The sequence below is a fragment of the Protopterus annectens genome, chromosome 13.part0 (genome assembly GCF_019279795.1).
Source record: "Protopterus annectens isolate FY-2018-M chromosome 13.part0, PAN1.0, whole genome shotgun sequence".
Classification (NCBI taxonomy): domain Eukaryota; kingdom Metazoa; phylum Chordata; order Ceratodontiformes; family Protopteridae; genus Protopterus; species Protopterus annectens.
Genome location: NC_056747.1, coordinates 758130757 through 758158402, shown reverse-complemented (window position 1 = coordinate 758158402; position 27646 = coordinate 758130757). Strand labels below are relative to the sequence as shown.

The 27646-nt window shown below is 43.5% G+C and overlaps 1 protein-coding gene across 4 annotated transcripts in view; it reads left to right on the top strand.

Annotated features, from left to right (window-relative positions):
- Positions 1-27646, top strand: part of GIT1 (GIT ArfGAP 1) — a 1727505-nt gene that overhangs the window by 1496413 nt on the left and 203446 nt on the right. For 3 of the 4 annotated variants that reach the window (XM_044054456.1, XM_044054457.1, XM_044054458.1), the window contains one exon: positions 13434-13652. The exons of the other annotated variant lie outside the window; for it this stretch is intronic. In XM_044054456.1, coding sequence (XP_043910391.1) covers positions 13434-13652 — 219 coding nt within the window. The remainder of the gene's footprint in view (positions 1-13433; positions 13653-27646) is intronic. 4 annotated transcript variants of the gene reach the window in all.

Below are 27646 nucleotides of genomic sequence, written 5' to 3'. Positions count from 1 at the left end.
ACAGCACTGGTACCCATTACTGAGAAGTCTGGTAGGGAGCCTCCATGGCCTTTGCCTTCGATTCCACACCTGCTGTCTCAGGAGAACAGTCATTTACTCAATGTCAAACTTCACTCTCTACATCTAACAGCCTGGCATATTCTGTTTTAAACCCTGGAGGGTCTCAGCTTCCACAACAAGTTTTGAATGTTATTTTGGAGGCCAGAAGGCCTAGTACAAGGAAAGTTTACGCAGATAAATGGAGGAGATTTTTAATTTGGAGTACAGCAAAGGACTTTGATGTTTCTAAACCTAACTTAAGTGTTGCTCTTCAATACCTTACTGAGTTATTGGACAAAGGTTTGTCCTTCTCCTCTATAAAGGTTCATGCTGCAGCAATTTCTGCTCACTATGACTGTGACCCACCATTATTTTCTCATCCTTTGTTTAAGCAATTCCTTAGAGGGGCAAAGAATATAAGACCCCACGTGAGCTCCTACTCCTGCTTGGGATCTCAATTTTGTGTTGGAGAAACTCACTCTACAACCTTTTGAGCCTGCAGCGACTGCCGAGTTGAAATATTTATCATGGAAGACTGCTTTTTTGTTGGCCATTACATCTGCGAGAAGGGTTTCTGAATTATAGGCCCTTATGGCGGTTGAGCCTTTCTTAATTTTCCACAAGGATAGGGTGTCTTTGCGTACTAACCCTTCCTTTATGCCTAAAGTGGTTTCTAGTGTGGCTTTAAACCAAACTATTCATTTGCCTACTTTTTATGCAAACCCCCAAAATAAAGGGGAGAAGATTTTGCACACTTTGGATATACACAGACAGTTGCGATATTATTTGAACAGAACTAAAGGGTTCAGGCAGTCTCAGCAGTTGTTTGTTTCTTTTGCTTTGTGTTCTCAGGGCAAACCTGTTTCAAAACAAACTATTTCTAAGTGGATTGGTTTTTGTATTGCTTTCTGTTATTCCCATCATGGTAAGGAGGTTCCATCTGGGATTAGGCCTCATTCCACTAGGGCTACTGCCACTTCTACAGCTTTTTTAAGGGGGGTGGCTACTAAGGATATTTTGGAGGCAGCTACTTGGAGTTCAGTGCATACTTTCTCTAAGCATTACCACCTTCCACTTTACTCTAAATCTAGGGCTGGATTTGCCACTGCAATTTTACAGGGCATTTTGGCAGCTCCTAATGCTTTATAGTTTTGCCATCCTCCCTTACCTCTGCTTTGGGATTCTACCCATATGTAAGGACTGCAGCAATGTGAGATGAAGAACATAGTACAGTTTTGTACCTACCATAAATGTAGATGTTCGAAGATCCACATTGCTGCAGTCCAATTTACCCTCCCTCCTTCCCCTCTGTAGTTAGAGGTGGTTGTGTGGTTTGGGTTGTAAATATTGTAAATATGGTTAGTGCAGGGGTGGTTGGTTGTTTTTGCTGTTTTTTGGCTTTGCCCTTTCTTTTTAGGGCCTTCTGACATCTGGGGCAAGAAAAGACTGAGGATATGACGTCGGTCATGCGCTTTTGTACCCTGACGTGCTGATGTCAGTTTTAAGCGCCTTGACCGACGTCAGCCTAATACTTTGGTATTCGGGCCGACCGAGGACAGCGGACTACCCATATGTAAGGACTGCAGCAATGTGGATCTTCGAACATCTACATTTATGGTAGGTACAAAACTGTACTGTATCAGACACCCTAAAAAGGTATTCTGATCTGCTGGGTCTGAATGCTTCTAAACATATAGCAGTTTGTCCAGTCATTTTTTTTAAACATCCTTACTAAATCACAATTGAAATAACATAGGTGTGCATGAATTAATATTAAAACAAACCGTAGTGATATTTCTCATTGATTTCATGCAGTATACGTATGCTTTCGTTTTAACAATTATCATTCACTCCGACATCACATAAATTGTTTAATTCCTGTCATTACCTAAACCTCACACCTCCTCCTCCTAAACATTGTTCAGCATAGATTGTTCCCACAAATTCCATTTATTTCTATGTAATTTGCTCCCTCCTTTTTCTAAAGCTCCCACCTGTAGTCTTTTTATATCCTTTGCTCTTCTCGGTGTTGTCAACTACAGTTGTTTTTTTTTTTTTTTTATTTCCATTTTCTAATGACTACTTTTTTGACAGCCAGTAGCGTTACTCTTAATAAGGCCTTACTTGTGCCTAGGCAATTCAAATCAGTATACCAGCTGAAAAAAATAATTTCCTTAATTACAACCATTTTCTTACCCCAACATTTCTCACAAAGTACTCTGTAGTGAGTTTTTAAAGTCTGTCATTTTGTTACTCTCCCAAAAAATTGTTCCCAGTTACCTCTGTCTTTCCTATTGTGGGAACAATATATGCAGAACACTGTGTTTAGGAGGAGTGAGGTTCAAGGACAAGAGCATTTGCTGTCTACCTGAGGAACAGTCTGCTTGGGTATAAAAATACTTAAGCAAATACCTCCAAGCAAAAATCCTAAACCTTCTCAATTTTGTTGCATACTTGGGAGCTCTACAGATATTTTCCCATTGTTCCTTTGTAAATTGCATTTCCAGTCTCTCTTCCTTATCTTTTTTAGCTTATTCTGTGTGATTGTTCTGGTTGTCATGCAGTATTTTATATGCCCTAATTATTATCCAATTTTTTAACAGCTTCTGTTCTAGACTCACATAAAATCTCTACCAGAGATGATCTTTCACTTAGCACTCACTTGTAGTATATTCTGATATTATTAATCCTTGGTAGACAAAGCAGTCTTTAACCTGCAGTCTAAACTTCTGCTTGACCTCATCCCATTCTGTTACCTTTCTCTCTCCAGTTAAGTACTCCTAGTACCTTAGTACCTTAGTTTTGTGCTGATTTTGTCCAGTAAGCTTGAGCCCCCTCTTACCTATTTTTGGTACCCCTGCTTGAGGGCAAAATCTCTTTTCCCATGTTGGCCTAGTTCTTAAAATACTTCCTGGTACTTATAAATATTCTCTTTGTTTTTTTGTGTCATTCATATATGTACACTCTCCTTGCTTCTCAAAACAATCCCCCCCTCCTGTTTCGCTGCTTCTACTTAACCTTCTGCTTGTGTTATGATTATGAGCTTTAACTGCTCATTTAACTATTTTCCTTTTACCCTTCCCAAACATTCCTTCATCTGTTTATTATCATCCACAACTTCTCTGGTTGTTAAAAATATGCCTGACCTGTGTATGAAACTAAAGGGATTAAAAACATTTTCATTATCTGTATCTTACTATCCATGTCAATAATCAAGAGCTTCCTTTTTTATTACCTTTTCTTTAGTGTCTTCCCATAGACCCTTAGCTGCCCAAACAGAATCCTTTTTAATCAATACAACTAAGTACTTCATCTTATGTCCCCAGATATATGGGTATTGCTGAGCCAATTCATGTGTGGGTACATAGTTTACCCCTATAGACTTTATTTTCCTTAATTTTATATTACAAAAAAGACAGGAAACTGCCTCAAAATGTTCCACAACACCAAAATTCCATTTTGTGGATTTCAAGTACAAGATAATATCTACAGATAAAATTAACTTGTAATAAATCTAACTTGTTTTGATTCCTGTGTCATTTATATCCTTGAATTTATGCCCTTTATTATCTTTGGCAATAGCTCTAAATATAAAACAGATAACGGAGGGGAAGGGGGACAATCCCTGCCTTGTTCCACTAGTGGTTCATGTATTAAAGTACCCTCCGACTTTAATTATTGCTCCTGACGTTTTGCATATCCTCCTAATTCTGTTCTTATAAGGAATGCAAATGCTACTACTGTTGCCCTATTCATAAAATCCCAGCTGACTCTATTCAATGCTTTCTCTGTTCAAGACTTGCCAACAATAGGTGTTTTTTTTCTTTATATTCTGTTTCCCATTGGCAGTTTTTCCAGTCATGGGAGCCCTAGAGGATGCCTTCTTAAGCTGCTTCTAAGGAACCAGTTATCCAGTCCCTGCCTCTGAGAATCCTGATAGTTTAGTATAAGATACCAGAGTTCTATAACTTCCTTTATAAAAGTACTTTGCTGAATCCAGCATTGATGTATGTGAATTCACAGTGGGGACAAAACTGTTGGCCTGTTCCCAACAGTCTAACCCTGTGATGGGAAAGGCAGTTTGCTGGAACACATTGGGAAGAAAATGTGTACAGCTGCCACTCTGGTCTTCAGAGACATTAACTGTTAGATACTTTTGACCAATTTTCACATTGCTGTTCTAGACCAGATAAAAGAGAATATTGGAGAGTTGTCTAATGTGGTTCTGAGGGTAAAATTATTGGACTTCATCAAGACCAAACAGATGGCTAGACAATCAAGTGTAGCTAAGACACTGTGAATGCAGCATTCACTTCAGCTTCTTAATGCAGCTGCTAAGCATCTGCCCTTTGGGAACCCCACAATTGAGGTTCTTATGTTTATATTATTATTATAAAGGAGCTCGAAAGGAGGTTCAACCGGATCAGACAGAAACAGAGTTCCCTTGATAGATGAATGCCGCCAGTCAGACCCTAACCACAAGTGCTTCAGACCTAGCTTGGGGTGGACTTTCAGGAGGCCTTACAGTACAGGGAATGTGGGATACAGCTTAAAGGAAGAAACATGTAAATGTAAGTTAGATGATGGTCATAGTATTGGCACTGCTAGCTGAGAAAAAAAAGGATCTTGCAAGAGAGAGTGGACAACATTGCTCTGTGTACATCAACAAGGAAGGAAATATTTGATGTTCATTGTGTTACCCTGCTGCAGTCATCACACTTGGGTTATCCTGTCGTCAGGCGGTCCCGCAGTCGGACGGAATTCCAAAGTCTTGGTCCGGCGTCGGTTGCTGTCACTTCCTCCCTGATGTCAGTGCGCCAGGGGTATATATAATGCATCCGACACCATTTTCTTCAGTCTTTCTTGCCGCGCGGTGCCCGAAGCAGAAGCAGTTCGCAAGTGCCGGTCGGCCGACTCCTAAGATTTTCGAAGTCGAATTTCAGATCCGAAGTCTTCAATAAAGCGAAGTACCCCGTTGGGGAAACTTTTCTTGCCTCAAACCGATGTCAGACAGTCAAAGATTTTGTACAGGTACAGCCCCCTCGCTTCAGCAGAAATTGGCCAACAAAAAATTGGTCCTTTCCAGCTACTGACAGACCGCAGAGGGGTAAATACAGACGTCCAAGAGGCAGAGGACAACCACAAGCCCAATACAAACCTCGACAATGGGGGCACTGCAACACAGAAGGGAGGAGAAGACAGGCCCCAAACTACTAGAAGGCAAACTCAATGACTTGCACCTCATCTGGCCAAGCAACACTCTCTTGGCAGCTCCCTTGGGAGGAAAACTCGCACTTTTTTCAGACAACTGGCACATTGTCACCAAGGACAAATGGGTCCTAGACATAATTTCACGAGGATACAGATTCCATTTCCACACCTTGCCAATGAAAAGAGGAATGCCAAACCTGCCACAAAATCAATGGGCAGTGGCACAAAAACAAATTACAGCTCTCATTGACATGAGCCATTCAACTGGTACCTACACGGGAGCAAGGCCAAGGATTTTACTCAAGACTCTTTCTAGTCCCCAGAAAGGACAATGCTTGGAGACCAATTCTGGACCTTTCAATTCTAAACACCTTCTTACAAGTACCCAAATTCAAGATGCTAACACTACAGCAGCTTCTTCCCATGTTGGGCAAGAAAGCATGGCTAGTAACGTTGGACCTCAAGGAGGCATACCTGCATGTCCCTATCAGACAAAGTTGCAGAAGATACCTCCGTTTCATTGCAGGTTCAACCCATTACCAATTCTCTGCAGTGCCCTTTGGCTTATCCACTGCGCCCAGGGTCTTCACAAAATGCCTAGCAGCAGTAATTGCATACTGCAGACAAAGAGGAATTCAAATGTACCCATACCTGGACGACTGCCTCATCCAAGCAGAAAGCAAGGACATCCTCTTACAACATCTGGCTTTTGTAAAACATCTTCTAAGTTGCCTGGGGTACACAGTAAACGAAAAGAAATCAAAACTAGTACCCTCACAAAATATGACATTCCTGGGTGCCAGCTTGAATACAACGGCCCAGAAGGCTTATCTGACGCCAGACAAACAACTGCAACTGACTCAATATTTCAAAACAATGGCAACAAAGACCCAACTCCCTGCAAGAAAAATTCTGCAGGCCTTGGGCTTCATGGCATCTTGCATACTACTAATACCATTTGCAAAGCTGCATATGAGGAAATTACAGTGGTACCTAAAAAGCGTATGGTCTCAACACAGCCACAGCTTGGACACAATGATATCTCTCATTCCCTGCCTACAACAAGAGTTTCTATGGTGGTCACAGGCATGTCACCTCAACAAGGGTCAGCCTTTCACTTTGCCCCCAGCCAGGCAAGCTATGACAACAGATGCATCGGACTACGCCTGGGGGGCACACATGGCAGGACAGTGCGTTCAAGGCATATGGACTGCAGATCAAAGGAATCTGCATATCAATCAAAAAGAGAAGCTAGCTGTACAGAATGCTCTGACAGCCTTCAAGAACCTTTTACATCCAGGACAACTTACAATAAGGACGGACAACACCACAGTAATGTGGTATATAAACAAACAAGGGGGTACACACTCCTACCCTCTATGCAGGCAAGCAATGACCTTGTGGAACACAGCACTGGCTTACCAAATTCAGTTACAAGCTCAATTCCTGCCAGGAAAAAAGAACACATTGGCAGACGACCTCAGCAAAAACATCATGGTTCCCCACGAGTGGAAACTGGATCCACAAGTATTTGCAATGATAACTCAAAAATGGGGCCTCCCAGACATAGACCTCTTTGCCAGCCCCCAAAACTATCAGCTAACAAAATTTTGTACAAGGACACTTCACCATCAAGCTTGGAAAGTGGATACACTCTCATTCAGTTGGAAAAACCTGACAGTATATGCCTTCCCTCCATTGCCTCTTCTCACAAAGGTGCTTCTGAAAGTCAGAAAGGCGAGACCACGACTGATACTCATAGCCCCAGACTGGCCATGCCAGCACTGGTACCCACTATTAAGGAATATGGCCCAGGGCCCACCTTGGATTTTACCCCAAATTGCCCATTTGCTCACACAGCAAAACAATCAGATTCTACACAGCCAGCTCAAAACCTTAAATCTGGCTGCATGGCAAATCACCTAAGCATCCAGCCAGCTCCTCTTTCCCAAGCAGTTATGGATGTTATTCTGGAAGCTAGGAGGCCCAGCACCAGGAAGGCCTACTTGGACAAATGGAAAAGGTTTTGCGCCTGGAACCAAGCTAAAGGCCAAAATACACTTCAGCCTCACATGCCTCAGATTCTACAGTGTTTAACTGAGATGTTGCACAAAGGACTTTCTTTTTCTTCCATTAAAATCCACGCATCAGCTATTTCAGCCCACTACAACACGGATCCACCCTTATTTTCACATCCACTTCTAAGGCAGTTCCTCAGAGGGGCAAAAAACATTAGGCCCCCCAGGAGAGTACCTACACCAACATGGGACCTCAATTTTGTTCTGGAAAAACTTACGCTACCTCCCTTTGAACCAGCTTTCTCTGCTGATCTACAGTTTATGTCATGGAAGACTGCCCTGCTGCTAGCAATAACTTCAGCCAGAAGAGTCTCAGAGCTGCAGGCACTAATGGCAGTGGAACCTTTCCTCATTTTCCATCAAGACATAGTTTCTCTACAAACTAATCCTTCCTTCATGCCTAAGGTGGTTTCCAGTGTGGCTTTAAATCAAACCATCCACTTACCCACCTTCTTCCCAAATCCACAGAACAAAGGAGAAAGACTCCTGCATTCTTTGGACATTCACAGGCAACTTCGTTACTACTTGGCTAAAACAAAGGTTTTCAGAAAATCTGATCAGCTCTTTGTATCCTATGCTACAGCTTCGCAAGGGAAGGCTATATCAAAACAAACCATTTCCAAATGGATAGGACATTGCATTCGTTTTTGCTATACCCATCATGGAAAACCAGTTCCTGCTACCATTAGGCCCCACTCTACCAGGGCAACAGCTACATCTACAGTCTTCCTCAGGGGGGTTCCAACCAAGGAGATTTTGGAAGCTGCAACTTGGAGATCAGTACACACCTTTACCAAACACGATCACTTACCACTTTACTCTAAGACTAGAGCTGGCTTCGCCACTGCAGTTCTGCAGGGCCTTCTAGCCTCCTCTAACCCTCTATGACTCCTCCACCCATCCTTAGCTTTGGGATTCTACCTAAGTGTGATGACTGCAGCAGGGTAACACGATGAACATAGTACAGTTTTGTACCTACCATAAATGTAGATGTTCAAGTGTACACCCTGCTGCAGTCAAACCTTCCCTCCATCCCCTCTGATCTAACTGGCTAAATCTTTACAATACCTTCCTGATGTATTTGCTTATAGCTGGAGGGATTTTGTGTTTGTGCTAAATTTTCTTAAATTGGTACTAATTACTGACCACCATTTTGGGGGCACCTGACATCTGGGGCAAGAAAAACTGAAGAAAATGGCGTCAGATGCATTATATATACCCCTGGTGCACTGATGTCAAGGAGGAAGCGACAGCAACCGACGCCGGACCAAGACTTTGGAATTCCGGCCGACTGCGGGACCGCCTGACGACAGGATAACCCAAGTGTGATGACTGCAGCAGGGTGTACACTCGAACATCTACATTTATGGTAGGTACAAAACTACTTTTTATCCCTTGTGCTGGCTGGCCATGACTGCCTTAGAGATAACTCTTGAGTTCAGATGACCCCAAAAGCTGCCTCTAGCCCATTCTGTTTGACTTGTCTGGTGTAACAGATGAGCAAAACAGCTGTAGAACTCCACAAATGGATTTTACACATGAATGTTTTCCTTCACAGTTGTCTAGAAGCAGGACGCACATTAAGAAATCTTGTCTCATCTCCTCCCTCCCCACTGTTCCACCCTTCCCCTTTCCAGAAGACTCACTCTTTCTATTACAAGTTGGGAAAGGATCACTGCAGACAAGTAGGTAGTCAGTATCATCAAACAAGGTTATGAATGTCCTGGAAGGAGCTCCTTCCCTTTAAAGGCATTCTATGACCACCACCCCACAACTGGTTACATCCTCTATCACCCATCCTACAGGACTTTCTCAAGGCACAGTAGAGCCAGCTCTTCCGTAGTTCGTAGGAAGAAGATTCTACTCTAAGCTGTTTCTGGTGCCCTGAAGAAAGTCCGTGGAGACCCATACTGGACATTTCTCAGCTCATCACCTTCCTCAAGGTACCCACTTCCAAAATCCTCCTCCTTCAGGCATTTCTTCCCTTTATCCTTCCATACATCTGCCTAGTTATCTTTGTATTTGAAGGGCGCATACCTGTATATTCCCATTCACCCATCTTGCAGGCAATTTCTGAGGTTTTCTACCAGATCATCACATTTTCAGTTTTCTGCTTTGCCTTCAGGCTTTCTACTGCCCCCAGATATTTCACAAAGTGCCTAGTTGCAGTTAATAGCCTTTTGCAGGACTCAGGAAATACAAATATCCCCATTCCTAGACGATTTGTTAATCCAGGTATAATCACTTCAGATTCTATTACTGCACCTCAAGTTCACCCTCACCCTCCTCCTGCAACTGGGGTTTTCTGTCAGTTTCAAAAAGTCTTTCTTTCAACCCACATAGAGCCTAGTTTTCTTGGGTTGCAGACTAGACACAAAAACATGAAAGCCCTCTTGCCTCAGAAGAAGGTGCAGAGCCTTTCATCTTACTTTCAGTCCCAATTACCTCTTCAAGCCTGCTGGGCAGGGGAAATTCTCAGAGCACTAGGTTACATGGTAGCAGCTATCCCAGTGCTTCCACTAACTGGGTTGCATCTGAGGAAAATACAGTGGCGCTTGAAAAATGTATGGTTCCAGTACTTTCACCCCCTGGACACAGATCTCTCTCATAACATGTCTCAAGAGGGAGATCTGTTGGTGGGTGGCACAGGTGAATCCTAATCCAGATCTGCCCATCAAGCTGAACACAGACTCCTCCAGTGAGGCTTGGAGGGGCATGGATGAGGACTCTCAATGTCCAAGCTTGCTGGCAACCCAGTCTCAAGACAGAACACATTGATCTGAAGGAGATGAGAGCCCTCATTCAGGCCTACAAGTTTTCTCCTATCTCTGAAAACTGAGACCTCTTAAGAGTATTCATAAGCAACACAACAGTCGTGGTATGTAAATAACCAAAAAGAGACAAGATTCTACCAGTTCAGGTTGCTCAGACTGCTTGGGACCTGGCCATCGAGATGAACATGCCCCTTCAAGCAGTGTACATTCCTTCCAGGACCGTGTCTTAGCAGACTCCCTTAGTAGATCCATCAAAGACCCCCCCACCCCACAAATGGATGCTCAACAAACAGGTCTTTCTAGACATAGTCCGCAAGTGGGGATACGCCACAAATACTTATTTGTATCAGAGGACAACAAATAATTCCCACTTTTCTGCATATGGATTCCTTGTCCCCAGGCTTGAAAGACCTATGTCTTGTCTTTCCAGTGGTCAAGAAGGTTTCTTTATGCTTTCCCTCCACTTCCTCTGCCACCAAAGGTTTTACTCAAGAGCTAAAAAAAAAGCCAAGAATTAATGTCGGTGACTCTCTTGGCCAAAGCAGCATTGGTTTCCATTTTTTTCCCCTTAGTCAGGGGAAATCACCACATGCTACCCTACAAAATGAGCGTGATCACAAAACAGAAGGGCTCAGTGCTTCACTCCAATCTGTCATCTTTCAACCTAACCCTGAGAATGATAGAATTCTGATCCCTTCCAGAAACAAATTTTGTGTGGATGTTCTACGGGTTCTTCAGGTGGCAAGACGAACCACTACCCAAAAATCCTACATTGCCAAATGAAAGAGATTTTCAATCTGATGTCGAGCTAAAAATCTAGACCCAGTAAAACGGGAGGTTCCTCTTGTTTTATCTTATTGTGTGAGCTCCAGAAAGGTGGTTTGATATGTTCATCTGTTAATGCTCACCTTTTAGCCTATCTTCCCCTTAACCCTCCTGTTATGTCTAGGCTTGAGGTCAAACCATTTTAAAAGAGGTCCTGCACTTAAAACCCTCCAAGAAAACCTGTGCCTTCTCCTTGGGAATCTCAAGTATTTGCTGGCAAAACTCACTATACCTCCGTTTGAACAAGCAGCTTCCTCCATTATCAAATTCTGCACTTGGAACACCATTTTATTGATAGCTATCACTTTTCCTAGACTGATGTCAGAGTTGCACACTCCTATGGCCTCTCCCCCCTTTCCTTATATTCCATAAGGACAGTGTGTCCCTGAGGGTTAATCCATTCTTCATGCCTAAAGCAGTAAACTAGATGCCCCTTACTCAATCCATCAACCTGCCTACTTTTCCCAACCTGTAGAACAGGGGTGAAAGAATTCTGCATTCCCTGGATGTTCACGGACAGCTCAGATTTTACATGGCTAGGTCTATTTGTAAATCAGACCAACTGTTTGTTTCCATCCAGGACTCTAAGCTGGGCCAGCCAATGTCCAAACAAACTTGTTAGCTGGATTTCTAGGTCTATCTTTTTTGTTACACTTAGCATGGCAAATCCTTGACCTCGTTCTCAGGCTCATTCTGCTAGGGCAGTGGCCTCTTCTGGAGCTTTCTACAAAGGGTTAGATTCCAGACTAATTCTGGAAGCAGCTAACTGGTCTTGATTGGAAACTTTTACTAAGCACTACAGAGTAGATGTCTTTCTACGTCTATGTCTGCCTTCACCAGGTCAGTTTTTTCTGGTTTCTTGGACTGTTCTCACATTTCTTAGCCATCTACCCTTTTAATCCCTTAAACTTTGCAAATCACCCATCTGTTTGTAGTACTGCAAAAGTGATTTTATTCATGATATAATACAGTACTCTTAAAATTTGTCATGACAGTAGATGCCTTACTGAATACTGTTGCAGTATTTCTTCCCACGTCTTTTCATCATTAGCTTTCTTTTTACTCTGCTGCCATGTTTGTCAGCCTATGGGATCAAGGGGGCCCTTCTCTTCTCCTGCTTTTCCCCTCCTAGCTGACTACTTTCTTCTCAGATGTCTTCAAGCTGCTGGCTTAGAGGTAGTCTGAGGATTTACTCTCATACATCTGCTTATGTATCCATGCACTCACGTGCTGAGGTCATTTGTTGGATATATGGCTTATGGAAGGTTTAGGCTTTGGTACCCCAGCCAGACTTCAGTGCCAAAAACCTATCTGTTTGGAATATTGCAACTGATCAGTAGGACATTTACTGTTATGGTTAAGTTCTTACACAAATGTACTTTACTTGGGTGTGCATTATTTCCATAAAAGACTTGCTCTTGCATTTTATTTTACCTGCACTGATACACTTTGATTTTTCTGCAGCAGTTCACATCTTTTTATTTGTGTTTCTGTTAAGCAGCATTTGTTTCATCAAGATTTGGTGTAATCATTTAATTACTTGTCACTGCTCATTCTTTACAATGCTTCATCTTTCTTAAGGTTAACAACCGCTTGAGTTGTTTGTGGCCTTAGTTGCTGTTGATAAAAAAATTACTGGAGTTTACTGTCCATGTGTCTTGTGTAATAAATTTTTTTTTGTAGACGAGGTGCTGCTTCCAGCATGGGGGCTCGTCACTCTGTGCATCTTTTGTTCCCCAGCCACTGATTTGAATATCTGTCAACCTTTATTCTGTTACATGTTTCACAGCTTTCCATTCTGTTGGGCTTTGTAAGATTGTCAGGATTGTACTGACTTGCAACTTCAAACCTTGTAAATTAAATTCACTGAAACGCACTAATCCATACTGTTTCCATGAATGGTGTGCTTGTTTATTTTATGTCGGGCATGATCTACTGTGCCTGTATTTTCAGTAGTAGTAGGAAGTTCTTGCCCAGACCTCTTAGGGCAACGTTATTTTAGTTTGCAGTACTGGAGTCAGATATTTGTAAGGAGTGGTCATGTTTAGAGTACACTGCTTAGTCAAAGATTGCTGCTGTTGCATGTAGCAGATGGGGTCACTTTCGAAATAGAGTGGCTGAATGAAGGTGCTGCAGTGTGTGGGGCAAGAGTGATGAACGTGATGCAGATCTTCGTAAGTTATGATATTGCTAGAGCAGTAAGCAGATGAACTGAGGGTTGTCATTACTAATGGGAGGGGGGCTGTGCTGTTTATTTACTGTATATGTGGAAGAGATTAGCTGTTATTGAAATAGGATTAAGTCTGCTACTGATAGTTTACTATTGATTTGACTGAAGGGAGTGTTCTCTTACTAGTGGGGTGCATGATGAAACTGTAAAATGATAGCCCAGTGTGGGAACATGATTCTTACCAAGTCAAAAACTAGCTTTATTGAAGGGTGGAAAATAATATATATATATTTTTTCTGTCTCTCTCTCTCTCTCTCTCTCTGTGTTTCATTCTAGATCCACAAACTGCAGTTGGAAAATGCTCAGATCAAGCAGCAGACTGGTGGAAGCCCTTGTCAGACCCCTTCCGGCAATGAATGGCAGGATCAGAACCTTAATGCTGCTCCCAGGCGTGATAGGCAGGCGTTTTCAATGTATGAGCCTGGGTCAGCACTGAAGTCCTTTGGTCAACCTATAGATGACCTAGTAAATCGCCTTCAGCCACTACACTCCAGTGTAAGTTTTCATCAAAATTAACACATCATGTGAGTATTTGAGTGCTTAGGTGACAGGTGGATAGATGGGTGAGAAAGCAAGACTCTTAAAAGGTAGGTGACATTCCCTCCAAAAAGTGCTGCCAGGAACTATGGACACTGGTTTGCAAAAAAGAACAGGGGAGGTGGTATTATGGGCAGAATGACTGAACTGTGGAGGCTGATAAAGAAATCAAGGTTTAATAGCTAGAGAGAGAGTTAAATGGCTCAGACTAAAAGTAGTATGATGGAGAACTCTGAATTTTCTACTGTGATATTTCCAGCTTTGCACAGTTCAGAAAGTTTTGTAGCTGTTGTGCTTGAGGGGGCGTAAGCCCCCCCCCCATATCATGACGTCATTCACTAGAGTAGGAGGATCCTTTCAGTTTCTGCATTCCTCATTTCCTTTCTTTTGCTTGCAGTAGAGTTCTGTCATAAAGTTTATCATGCTAAACTTCCTGTGTTGAGTGCCTATATTGCATAAATTTTCAGTGCGTTCTTCTGGTCATCAGGTCATTAGCCAGGACCAGCAGAAGCATTCCCTTTATTGCATGGGAAAGGCGCACAACATGAATCATTTCTCTCCTGTGTCTAACGATTTAGTGTGAATAAGGCTCTGAGCTTGTAACAGCCTTTATCCTGGGTTTGATTCCATCATTTTGTATGCGTCTGCTTTGTGGTGTTGTTTCTTTCGGCTTTTCCCAGTTAGGGGTCGCCACAGCGGAACTCCGGTCCGCTAATGATTGGCAGTTGATTTTTACGTGCCGAGTTGCCGGCCCTGACGCACAACCTTCAACGAAGCTACGCCCATTCACGCATGTCTCCACACAGAAGACGCTCTAGCTGAGAATCGAACGGGACAATGTCTTGCTGTGAGGCGACAACGCTACCGCAGCACTACCACCGCTCATGGTACATGCGTCTGCTTTGTGAACTTGTGAAAATCACTTAACTAACCAGTGCTGTCAGGTCAACCCTGAAAATAAGCATGCAGGTAAAGTGGGTTTATGTGGTTAGTGATGAAATGTGCTGGTATTTAAACTTGGACCCTGCAGGGAGACTTGGAGAAAAGCTTGAGTACTTCCTAAAGTTAATAAATAAGAGGATGGAAGAGATGGATGGTGCTTTATGTGAGAATGGTGGAGGGTATTCATTTAGATACTATCCTGCTGCATTAACAACCCATTTTTATCAGTTTTTCTCAGAGGTTATGTTTTAGAGGATATTGTTTTAAGTAAGAGGAGTGCAGTCCTCCACATAATAAGTGGGTGTCTTACCCAGGGCATTTTTTTGCATGAATTTTGACAAAACTGTTTCTTGATGTAGTGGGACTGTAAAGAGTGTTGTCTCCTTTGCTCGTAATGTAATGTTAGACTGACAGGAAAAGGCAAGGGAACCCAAAGGCTAGACATCTTTAAAGCATCCTCCTCCTAAACTTTTTCATGGAGTGGCCTCCCATGCCACACAAGTCACCAGCTCTCACTCTACTAACAGAAATATTCATCATCAGCTGAGCATGAGAGGTGCCCGAGGTGCTGCTTCAGTGACCGTTATCAGAGGTGCATTCTGGGGTCGTAGCACTAACTCTTCCAGTTCAGTTGACCAGAGCATTATTGTACCCAGCTAGCTCATGTGTAGTGATCCTTCATCTCTCAGCAAAATCTTGGTAGCTGAACTGTTAATCAGGGAGTCTAGTCCAATGCTGTCACCTGTGCCAAGCAGGCATCACTATTTAGAGTTAAGTTATTGTGTCCTCAGGGATGTACCAATCATTAAATGTGCAGCTGTTTACCTGCTGAAATTTGTCTGTGCAGGAGCACACCATGAGAATGGCTTGATGTCAATATCAGCCCCCCCCCAGCAAGGCTTGTCATGACCAGACATCAGCTGTGGTGTCTGCAGCCTCAATAGTTTGGGACCGTATTACCTTATACTTGTTTGTCATTCACTCATCCTGCACAATGAGCCCACTCTATTCTCTGCTGTAGATAGTGCAGGATTTTCATATTCCTGAGTATCCTGGGAAAAACATTTGAGATCATTGTATCTGAAGCAAGCAAAGATAATGAGGTCTCCTTTCCATGTAGCTTTCCTTCAGATAATCTGTGCCGGGCGGGGGGGGGGTGTTTTGGGCTTAAAAATTACACTTCAGAGTGGCATATTGCTTTCCTGCCTTCTCAGAAATGCTTAAACCAGAATTTTGAAAAAAAGGATGAGACGTCTTGAATCATTTTCCCAGTGAAATGTGTTTAACTTTGCCATTTTTGTACTCTGGCAGCATCCAAATACTGCCAGTCCTACACCTGGGAAGGTACATGTCCTTTAAATCCCTGACAGTAGCGAAGCAGCAACTTCTTTGCATATCCCAGGGTAGATTAATTTATGCTCCCTTTAGTCGAGTGCAAGTATCATATGCCAAAGCATCTTGTCCACATTACTTACATGATATAGAAATCAAAGCTTTAGATGTAGTTTTGTAACAGGGTTTTCTCCTCTGCCACTTTTGCTGTGTGATCTCTCAGCTCTGTGTCCACTCCAGTTCCTATCTTTTCTTGTAGGCCAAGATAGGGAAAAGCTTGCAGGCCTTCCTGGACCTGGAATCAGTGGAGTCCTTGAAAAAAAGCCTTTGCCATTTCATCTACTGCAGATTTCCCCATAGTCAGTTATTATTGACTGCACTGATGCTAGAGAAGCAGACTTCGCTGTATATCTGTGCTGGATGGCGTGGCCAAAGCTGTTCTCTTTTACTCATGAGATTAGACAGGCCATTCTTTTTTTGAGGTGATATTTTTGGCAAGCTTCTCAAGACAGCATAAAATACATCCTGAAGAAGGTCACTTATTCACCAGTTTAGAGTCTCCAGCAGGATGAGGAGGGCCCCAAAGATTTGGACATTGTTGCCACCACCAGCGTCATCCACAAAGTTTCCAGGATTATTTCACCAATGCAGCAACAAATACTCCTCATTACTTAATTTGACTATGTTGGGATGACAGTTCTGCAAGTTCTCCCTACCTTGGAGAGCTGTGGCGACAAACGTGTGTTCGAAGTGTGGTCATAGATGACCATATTTTAGTATTATAGGATCCACCAACAAAAAATGCTCCAGTCCTGGACATAATTACCTGAACAACTGGACTAGTTCCAGACTGTGTTCTGAAAAGGGACCATATTTATGCATGCCTTGTTCAGAGAAAGACTGGTGTTTGTAAGGAGATGGCAGACTTCTGATCCACCCTGGGCCTCAGCAGTTCAAGCGAATAAATGTAATGCATCAGATTCCAAATGCTAAATTTCCAGTAGGTCACTAGATAATGCGGATCATAGGAGGTTACTAGGCTAACGGTCCTAGGGCCCTTACAAGCCTAGCCAAGTTCAGCCCTTTTTCCCCAAGGGTGCCTGGTTCAAGCAGAGACTAAATCAGCACCTATTGCCCCTATCCAAGAGGGACACAGGTGGAACCCCCAGGGAAGATTTCTGGTTACCCATCCAGTTGTCCAAATTATTCTTAAATAGGGCCAACAAGGGGTTTGTTTAACATGAATAGGAAGCTTGTTCTAAAGGTGGGGCAACCTCTGTGAGACAAATCTCTGACTCCAGCAAGTTCTGTTGATGTTGCATACTAGGTTAAGGTCCTTTGATCGAGTGACCCATGTGCCATTTGACTTGCGAATGTGCAACATTTCTGTTAAAGCTGGGTCAGAGATTGCTCTGTATGCAAGGCACTGGTCGCCTCTGAGCAGTCTGTATGACACAGACTGAAGTGACAATGATTTCCGTCTGTCCAGATAAGACAGATCTTGAAAACCCTGAATTTTCTTTGTAAAGAACCTTTGTGGTCTCTCCAACTGCTGCAGGTGTTTAGAAAGGAATATACCAAAGAGAGCGCTGTACTCTTTTATTGGCCTGATGAGGGAAGAATACAAGGGGGTTATAACCTCTTTTTTTCTGGAGGAAATGCCCCATCTTCTGAGATTAGCAACATAAAATGCCATTCTTACCACTGTGGAGACATGGTGATCGAATTTAAGGTTGCTATCAACCTGTGTGCCTAGATCTCTCACCGCTCACTGTGTGCTTAGGGTATTGCTATTGATGTGGCAGTTTGCAGGAACATCACCCTTGCCAAAGGAGATGGTAATGCATTTTTTTTCCATTATGTTTTAGAAAACCATGACTTTGGCACCAGTCATTAGTATGTGTAAAACCTTCTTGCAGGATGTTGACATTGCTAGCGGTTTCAATGATCGCTCCCAGTTTGCAGTCATCAGCAAACTTTGTCAGCCACAGCGGTGGATGGTTTTTGATGCACATCACTGTCTGCAGTCAGCACAGGATATGTCATTTGTTTGCTTCCGGTGGTCTTCACTTTCAGTACAGTATGTGTTGCCTTTTGGTCTCTTCCCTGTGAGACTGTGCTGTGGTGACAAAGACCTAGGTGAAGAAACTTTTCCTTTACCTAAAAACACAGGTTACTAAAATTAATTTGTTAATGAGGATGGGAAGTTAATTTATGTCCTTCCCTGATCAGTCGACATGGAGTCTATTGTGAAGAATAAATCTGATTTCTGGTCCCTCCATTTCTTAGTGGATGGATGTTCTGATATGACCTCAGATCCTACTTCAGCCGCTTTTACATTTCAGGATCCACAGCTCAGGCTCCCCCTACCCATAATCCCCTGCTGTCCCCAAGATTATCTCAGATTTCATTTGCCACTCATAGAGAGCAGACATGGTCTGCTTGGCTCAGGCTCGCCTCACTTAAGTTCTTGCTTCTTACTGCTACTGTTATTGTATAGTTATAGTTGCTAGCCTTTCCTTTGTAATAAGGGTACCATTTCTTGTATTGTTTCCCTTACCCAAGAAGTTTTTTCTCTGTGTAAATGGATTTCTTCCATTTTTGCTCATGCATTTAGCACCTCTCCTCTCTATATTTGGATGTTACTGTGTATAGATATTTATAGATATAGTTATGAGTGTTAGTGTATAGAGTTTTATAGATTTTACCATTGCTGGTGTTTTCATCTCAAAAAACAAATTTATTTTCTTGCTTTTTGTGAAATTTGCTCTTCCCTCATTGTTTAGCTTACTCATGTCTGACAAGCCATCAGGGTTCAAGAAATGTGTGGCTTGCAGCCTCAAACTCTCAAATTCAGATGCACGCTAAAAGTGAGTATATTGTTTGGGCATTGCCCACTTGGATGAGGGCTGCCTTTGTTTGTACAGCCTTTGGCCACTAAGACATTACTGAGCATAGGAACAAACTTGTCTTGAAGCGACTTCTCCCTTCTTCTGAGGGAGAGTTGTCTAAATCGCGTCTCTATCGTATAATCAACAGCTTAGCTTGTTGAATGCTTAAACATCGACACCTAAGCATCGAAACCTTACAGTATTGAATGGCCACATACATTAATTTTTTCCTCGGTGGGGGGGGGGATTCGCTAGGCTATCTGGAAACAAAATAAACAAGAAAACCCAAACATAATGGGGGGCTGTGCCCCCCCCCCCAATTAAATATACCAACTCCAAGATTGCTCTACATTGGGGAAAGGGCAAATCCCCATTAACTGCCAAGCAAATTCTTTCCCGAGGAAAGAATTTGCGTATGTGGCCATTCGCTATTCTAAGGTTTCGATGCTTAGGTGTCGATGTTTAAGCATTCAACAACCTAAGCTTTCAGTTATGTAATAGGAACCCTCTAAATCTGTGTCTTCTCTTTTTGGAGCTTCACTTTCCAATAAAAAATCCTCTGACAAATCAAGAGGGGAATAGAGTGACAAGTCCAGGGACAAGGGCAAGGAGACCAGTAAGCGATCCCCTGATTGCGCTGTTCCTCCTCCTCGACCATCTTCAGCTCCAACCTCTAAAAGGTCTAGATCATTGAATCCGTTTTCCTCCATTGGATCCTCCACCTGTAAGAATCCAGAACCCTTCCCTTACCAGGGCAGAGAGTCTCACTGGGGACTGATCTCTCCCAGGCTGCATTTCTACTTTCTTCAGGAGAGACTGGTACAAAGATCATCTAGGCCTCCATTTACATCTTCATGTCTAAGGTCTGTTAAGTCTACAAGAAATCTGACAGAAACAAATGTGGATAGAGTAATGAAGAAGATGTTCTTCATTCCACATTGCTGCAGTCCTAACCATTGGGTGTAGTCCGCTGTCCAGTCGGCCCGAATACCAAAGTATATGGCTGACGTCGGTCAAGGCGCATTAGACTGATGTCAGGACGTCAGGGTACTAATGCGCATGACCGACGTCATATCCTCAGTCTTTTTTGCCGCATGGTCCGATGCAGAAGCAGTTTTGCGAGTGCAGGTTGGCGTTCTGAAATTTTCTGAAGTCAGAGTTTCAGACCGAATCAAAGTTGGCTAAGTACCCCGTTGGGGAACATTTTGGTTTTTTCTTGCCTCAGTATTTAACCGGATGTCAGAAAAAGTGAATAACTGTATTTCTTGTGGGAAACAGATACCTCATAGGGATTACCATACTTTGTGTATACCTTGTTTAGGGCCTGAGCACGACGTTGTTGGATGCCGCTCTTGTGCTAGATTTAACAAACGCACTATTAAGAGAAGGTTAGACTGTGCCAGGTTAGTGTTTGGGAAGCGTTGTAATTATAATATGCCGTCGGATGCTCCGACGCCCGCTTCGTCCAAAAAGCGCAAGGACAAAGCAGCGAAGTCTAGGGTTGAAGAACCGGCAGTCCCGGACGTCGGTTCTTTAGAAGGCTCAGTGGAGCCAGAGGTTTTGCCAGGAGTTTCTGTGGAGTCTCAGGCAGAGACTTTATTGTTACAGGATGTGCCCTCTCAGGAGGTAGGCCAGGCTGAGGGGGCTTCTCAGGTAGCTGTTCTTCCCTCTCTTCCTAAGGTAGTTAGAGCCTCTCCTTCTGTTTCCAAGACTTCCTTGAGAGGTAGGCCAAGTTTAGCTTCAGTGGGGGCTTCTCCTAGCACTTCAGGTTCTGTGCCTAAGAAACATATGCTTAAAATGGTAGAGGATTTGATTACTATGATTAGAGGTTCTATGCCCCCTCCTGATAAGAGGCCTAGGGTGGAGCCTGAGTTTGAGAGTTTTGAACAGTGTTCAGAGGCTTCTGAGTCTTGACTGAAGACTTGCAGGAGTTTCCTCATTATTCTGATTCTGATGTGGATGATTCCACTCCTTCAGCTTCTCCTCCTGAGGATTTTTCATTTTCAGAGACTCTGCATTCCATGAGGGAGCATTTTAAATGGGAAGGCCAAGATTTCTCTGATTCCAGGAAGAGGCTTAGGGAATTCTTGTTTTACCCCAGCATAGGCCCTTAGCTATACCTCCTGTGTTGAATGTGGTGGAAGATGTTTTTGCAGAGGCTTCCCTGAACCCTGATTCTTTGCCTCCTGCCCCTGTTAAACCTGATAGGTACTATAGGGTGCCTGAAGCTCATAAGTATCTATTTAAGAGTCCTAGGGCAGACCCAGAAATTGTTTCTCAGGGGCCTAAAGGTGTTAAGGCCTCTGTTGTTAAAAATCCTGTTCCCTCTGATAAAGAGGCAAGGGCTTTGGATAGATGGGGAAAGAAAGTGTATACTTCTTCCACTTTAGCCATGAGGCGTTGAATTGTCAGTTTCACATGTTAAAATATCAAAATTATCTCCTTTCACAATTGAAATCTAAGGTGGATGCTCTGGCGGAAGGTATTGAGTGTAAAGAGTTGCTGGATTTAGTTCATGTGTCTGAACAAGTGGGTAAGCATTCTTTGCAATGTGGTTTTGATGCTGTGCAGGCCTCCTCGAGGGTGGCTGCCACTGGCTCTGTTCTTCGCAGGCACGCTTGGTTGAGGGATCAGAATTTAGCTGAGCATGTTAAGACAAGGATTTTGGATGCTCCTTTGCAGTCTGATGTGTTGTTTGGTTCGCCTGTGGAAGCAGTTTTAAAGAAAATGGAGGACAAGGCTAAATCTATGCAGACTGTTAAAGATTTTTGCAGGTGCAGCCTCCAAAGTTTAGCAGAAATTGGCCTACTAAGGGATGGACATATCCTGCTTATGATTCCCAGTCTAGGGGCAGGTCTAGACGTGGTAGGGGCAGAGCTCAAGGTTCTTTTAGGCCTAGAACAGGGAGTTCTCCTGCTCAGACTTCTGGTGAGGGCAGGGGTCAGTCCTTTCGTAAACAGACCCAATGACCTGCCTTTTCAGCTGCCAGTACATTCTCGCCTGGCAGCTCCTTTGGGAGGAAGACTGTCTCTTTTCAAAGAAAATTGGAATTTAATTACTCAAGACAGATGGGTTTTGGATATCATTCACCACGGTTACAGGTTTTATTTCCATACCTTGCCCCTTTCAAAGGCATGCCAGACGTTCCTCCTCCACAAAGGAAAGAGGCTCACAAGCAAATTTCTCTGTTACTCCAAATAGGGGCCATTCAGCCAGTCCCTGTACCAGAAAGGGGCCTAGGATTTTATTCTCGCCTGTTCCTAGTACCAAAGAAGGGGAACACGTGGAGACCAATTTTGGATTTATCTATCCTCAACACTTATCTGGACATTCCCAAGTTCAAAATGTTGACGTTACAACAGCTTTTACCTCTGCTGGGCAAAGATCACTGGATGGTAACTTTAGATCTCAAGGAAGCTTACCTTCATGTGCCTATAAGACTAGGTTGCAGAAAGTATCTGCGTTTTCGAGCTGGAAATTCTCATTATCAGTTCTCTGCATTGCCCTTTGGCTTATCTACTGCCCAGAGTATTCACAAAGGTTCTGGCTCCAGTGATAGCTTACTTCAGGCTAAAAGGAATTCAAATCTATCCTTATTTGGACGATTGCCTGATTCTGGCTCAAGAAAAGGAAGACCTTCTACAGCATTTGGAATATGTCATAGCAGTGCTAAGATGCCTAGGGTATTCTGTGAACGAAATAAAGTCCAGTCTAGTACCCTCTCAAGACATGTGCTTTCTGGGTGTGAGACTGAATACAGCAGCCCAGATGGCCTTTTTAACCCCGGACAAACAAAAGAATCTCTCCAGTTACTTCCATCAACTATCTCTTCAGTCCGGGCTGACTGCAAGGACAGTCCTTCAAGCCTTAGGGTTCATGGCATCTTGTATTCTGGTGCTTCCCAATGCCAAACTGCATATGAGGAAGCTGCAATGGTATCTCAAAAATGTATGGACACAGCACTGCCAGGATTTGGACACTGTCATTCAAATAATACCTTGCATTCAAAAAGAATTTTTGTGGTGGGCTCAGGAATGTCACCTAAACAAGGGACTCTCTGTGACCCGGCCAGAGGCAAGTCAGATTTTAACGACAGATGCCTCGGACATTGCTTGGGGAGCTCATCTAAATGGAAAGTGGATACAAGACAAGTGGCCTGCCAGACTACAGCATCTACATATCAACATGAAGGAGATGTTAGCAGTCCAGTTTGCATTAATGGCTTTCAAGGAGTTACTTCTTCCAGGGCAGGTGTTGATTCTAACAGACAACACAACTGTCATGTGGTACATCAACAAACAAGGGGGAACACATTCTTACCCATTATGCAGGCAAGCAATGATTTTATGGGAGACTGCGCTCAGCTTGCAACTAACTCTTCAGGCAAGGTTTCTGCCGGGAGCACAGAACTCCTTAGCAGATGTGTTAAGCAGACAAATCATGGATCCCCACGAGTGGAAACTGGATCTTCATGTATTTCAGAAATTGACAGTGTCATGGGGAACTCCAGACATAGATCTGTTCGCTTCTCCACTAAACCACCAGCTGCCAAAGTTTTGCACAAAGGGGTTTCATCACACAGCTTGGAAAGTGGATGCTCTTTCTTTCAGTTGGAAAAATCTTCATGTGTATGCCTTTCCACCTCTGCCTCTTCTTCCAAAGGTGCTCCTAAAGGTCAGACAAGACAAGCCAAGGATGATTTTAATAGCTCCAGATTGGCCTCGGCAACACTGGTACCCACTACTAAGGAGTCTGGTAAGGAAGCCTCCATGGCCTTTACCTTTGATTCCACATCTGTTATCTCAGAAGGACGGTCACCTGCTCAATGTCAAGCTTCACTCTCTTCATCTAACTGCCTGGCATATTCTGTTTTGAAACACAGCAGGTCTCAACTTCCTCAACAAGTTTTAAATGTGATTATGGAAGCCAGAAGACCTAGTACAAGGAAAGTGTACGCAGAAAAATGGAAGAGATTTTTATTTTGGAGTGCAGCAAAGAATTTGGAGATTTCTGAGCCTAATTTGAGTGTGGCTCTTCAATATCTTACTGAGTTATTGGACAAAGGTTTGTCCTTCTCTTCCATTAAGATTCATGCTGCAGCAATTTCTGCTCACTATGATTGTGACCCACCATTGTTTTCGCATCCTTTGTTCAAGCAGTTTCTTAGAGGGGCAAAGAATATAAGACCCCCACGTAGAGCTCCTACTCCTGCTTGGGATCTCAATTTTGTGTTGGAAAAACTTACTCTACAACCTTTTGAGCCTGCGGCTACTGCTGAATTGAAATACTTGTCATGGAAGACTGCTTTTTTGTTGGCTATTACTTCTGCAAGAAGGGTTTCTGAGTTGCAGGCCCTTATGGCAGTAGAGCCCTTTTTTGATTTTCCATAAGGATAGGGTATCATTACGTACTAATCCTTCCTTTATGCCTAAGGTGGTTTCTAGTGTGGCTTTAAACCAAACTATTCATTTGCCTACTTTCTATGCAGATCCCCAAAATAAGGGGGAAAAGATTTTGCACACTTTAGATGTACATAGGCAGTTGCATTATTATTTAAGCAGGACTAAGGATTTCAGGCAGTCTCAGCAGTTGTTTGTTTCTTTTGCTTTGAGTTCTCAGGGCAAGCCTGTGTCTAAGCAAACTATTTCTAAGTGGATTGGGTTTTGCATTTCATTTTGTTATTCCCATCATGGCAAGGAGATTCCAGCTGGGATTAGGCCTCATTCCACTAGGGCTACTGCCACTTCAACAGCATTTCTAAGGGGGGTGGCAACTAAGGATATTTTGGAGGCAGCTACTTGGAGTTCAGTGCATACTTTCTCTAAGCATTACCACCTTCCTCTCTACTCTAAATCTAGGGCTGGTTTTGCCACAGCTATTTTGCAAGGCATGTTGACAGCTCCTGCTTCCTTATGATTTGCCAGCCTCCCTTACCTCTGCTTTGGGATTCTACCCAATGGTTAGGACTGCAGCAATGTGGAATGAAGAACATAGTACAGTTTTGTACCTACCATAAATGTAGATGTTCGAGGATCCACATTGCTGCAGTCCAATTTACCCTCCCTCCTTCCCCTCTGTGTTTAGGGGTGGTGGTGTGGGTTAAGATATACTCTTGTACTTTTGTATATATTGTATTTATGTTTGGTGCAGGGTTTTTTGGTTTTTTGGTTTGGGCCTTGTCTTTTTAGGGTCTTCTGACATCTGGGGCAAGAAAAGACTGAGGATATGACGTCGGTCATGCGCATTAGTACCCTGACGTCCTGACATCAGTCTAATGCGCCTTGACCGACGTCAGCCATATACTTTGGTATTCGGGCCGACTGGACAGCGGACTACACCCAATGGTTAGGACTGCAGCAATGTGGATCCTCGAACATCTACATTTATGGTAGGTACAAAACTGTACTTTCCTCAGGAGTCAAACTCAGCAGGTGTTCTCCCAGCTTCTTCTTCCATGGGACCCGTGAGCTTCGGCCCTTCAACCCTACCAGTGGTTGGTCTTACTCCAGTCTGCCTTCTGTTTTTAGGGACTCTAGATCCGAGATTTCCAGAGGAGTTGTTTGCATTGGATCCAAAGATGTCCACTTCCACTCTGGTGACTTCTCTGATTCCACCTGTTTAGAGTTCCTCGGATCTGGAGTGGGGGGTCTCGGAGCTGAAGTTTTGGTGCCAGTTTCCAGGTCAAGGGTTTGACTCTGAAATTGTCAGAGCCATCCCTTCCTCTTGGAGCTTCAGCATTACTCGGCTCTGGTCGTCAGTCTCAGAGGAGGATCAAGCTGCTTCCCTTGGCCATTCATATGTGGTGGTTTTTGCTCCTACCAGGATGGTTCCGGGGTTCTCCCTTGGCTTCTGCTTTTGAAACAGTTGAGAGAGCTGTCTACACTGCTGGTAAACAGACTTGTCTCTCTCTCTCTCTCTCTCTCTCTCTCCATTCCACCTGCTGCACAACTGAAAGCCCTGGGTCCTGATCTGCTTCATTCTATCCCATCGGGACAACTAGTTCCTACAAGCTTCGAGTATTTCCACAACCAGGACACCCAGTAGTCTTCCAAGTCCTTTCTGGAACATCCCCCTGCTAAGGTTCCTTGGAAACATGTGTGTAACATGAGGCACATTGACTCCCCAACAAGATACCCTTACTGAAGACCCCAGTTTTGACGGAGAGCAATCCCCCAGATCACTTCAGGATGTCTCATTTGGGGAGATTATCAGATGACTTTGACAGAAAGGAGGCTGGTCTTCTGAAGTCTCCCTACCAAGAGGAGTCTGTGTTTCTTGAGGCTATTAGATCCAGCTCATCAAATTCCTGGGTGGTCCCTCCCACCAGTGAGATGATGCATTTGATCTCTCAGTGGGCACGGAAAGAACCGGACGTGACAGAATCAATGCCCTTAAAAACAGATAAATATCTTATTGCTCCAAATGATCTACAGTAGTGGAACAAGGGCCTGGTGGTGGACACTGTGGTGGTAGTAGTAGTAGTAGTAGTAGTAGCAGACACCAAAAAGTAGCTGGCAGACAAGGGCTCATCTCTTCATCCCCCTAACTGAGACTCTGGGGCTTTGGATAGGTTTGGAAAGTGAGTTTACACTTCAGCTACCTTTGCATTAAGGTAGTTGAATTATTTGGCACATATTACAAAGTTTCAGAAAGATTTTGACAAAGCAGCTGTCCAAATCTCTGTCTGGGTACTTGTCTGCAGAGGACAAGAAAACTGTGGAAGCAGCTGGCTACCCTTCAGTCCCTATCAAATGCCTCTATGCTCCTGATATCCAGAACACTTCGAGAGTCACTGGTATGGGCATTATTCTAAGTTGAAACATGGTTGGATGTGCTTGTGTGACTTTGCCTTCATGACATCCTTTGTAAATGCCCCCTATGATGGTTCAACCCTTTTCAGCCCCAGGGTCAATGACACACTTTCCAGAAGTCAGTAAGACAGAAAAACCCTTTCTGCTGTAGGAATACAATTTTCTACTCCCCTCGCCCCACAATTGGAAGGAAGGGCAGGCAAGAAGCTGTGCCTCCAAAAGTTTCAAGGGTTCAGTCCAGATACTTGTGGCGATAGACCCCTCCCCTCCATGGCAGAGGTGGGAAATTCAAATGTTGGATGTCACCCAAGAAGTAGAGGAGGCCCGCAAAATCAAGACTTTAGTGGTCCCCTTCTCCGAGAAGCCTTTTCAGGACTCTCTAATGGTTGCCTGGCTGCTGCACTCTCGAGGCAGTCTGGGGGCACTTATCTCTGCACCTAGAAGCCTGGACATCCATCACCAAAGATGTCTGGGTGTGGACAATCATAACCAGAGACTGTTCTGTTCCTTTTATTTGCCTACCTCTACCACAAAAGAAAATTTCCAGTGCTCCACCCTTGCAAAGAAAGGCAGCTAGACAAACTAGTCATCCAGGGAAAAAAAAAATAATTTGTTAATGAGGTTGGTAAGTTCACTTAATGTCCATCTGTGACAAGATGATATAAAGTCATTTATCAAGAATAATAATTTTGCATAACCTAATTGGAACCACAACGTATTCCTTTCTCTAAAAGTTCTTCTGGAAGAGAAGTTGAGAAGAGGACTCATGCTACATTGAGGATCATGCAGTCAGACTGTAGTATTATGATATCTGGGCAGACGTGGGAAGAGCACGTCACGTCCCTTACATCATTTACAGAAAAGTGTTGTAAATCTTGCAGTGGGCCATTACTCTGGCAACCTTTGCCATTGCAGAAGAAGGTAATATACTGTTGGATGTCTCTTTTTTCACAGCTCTGTTTCATTTTGTTAGCTG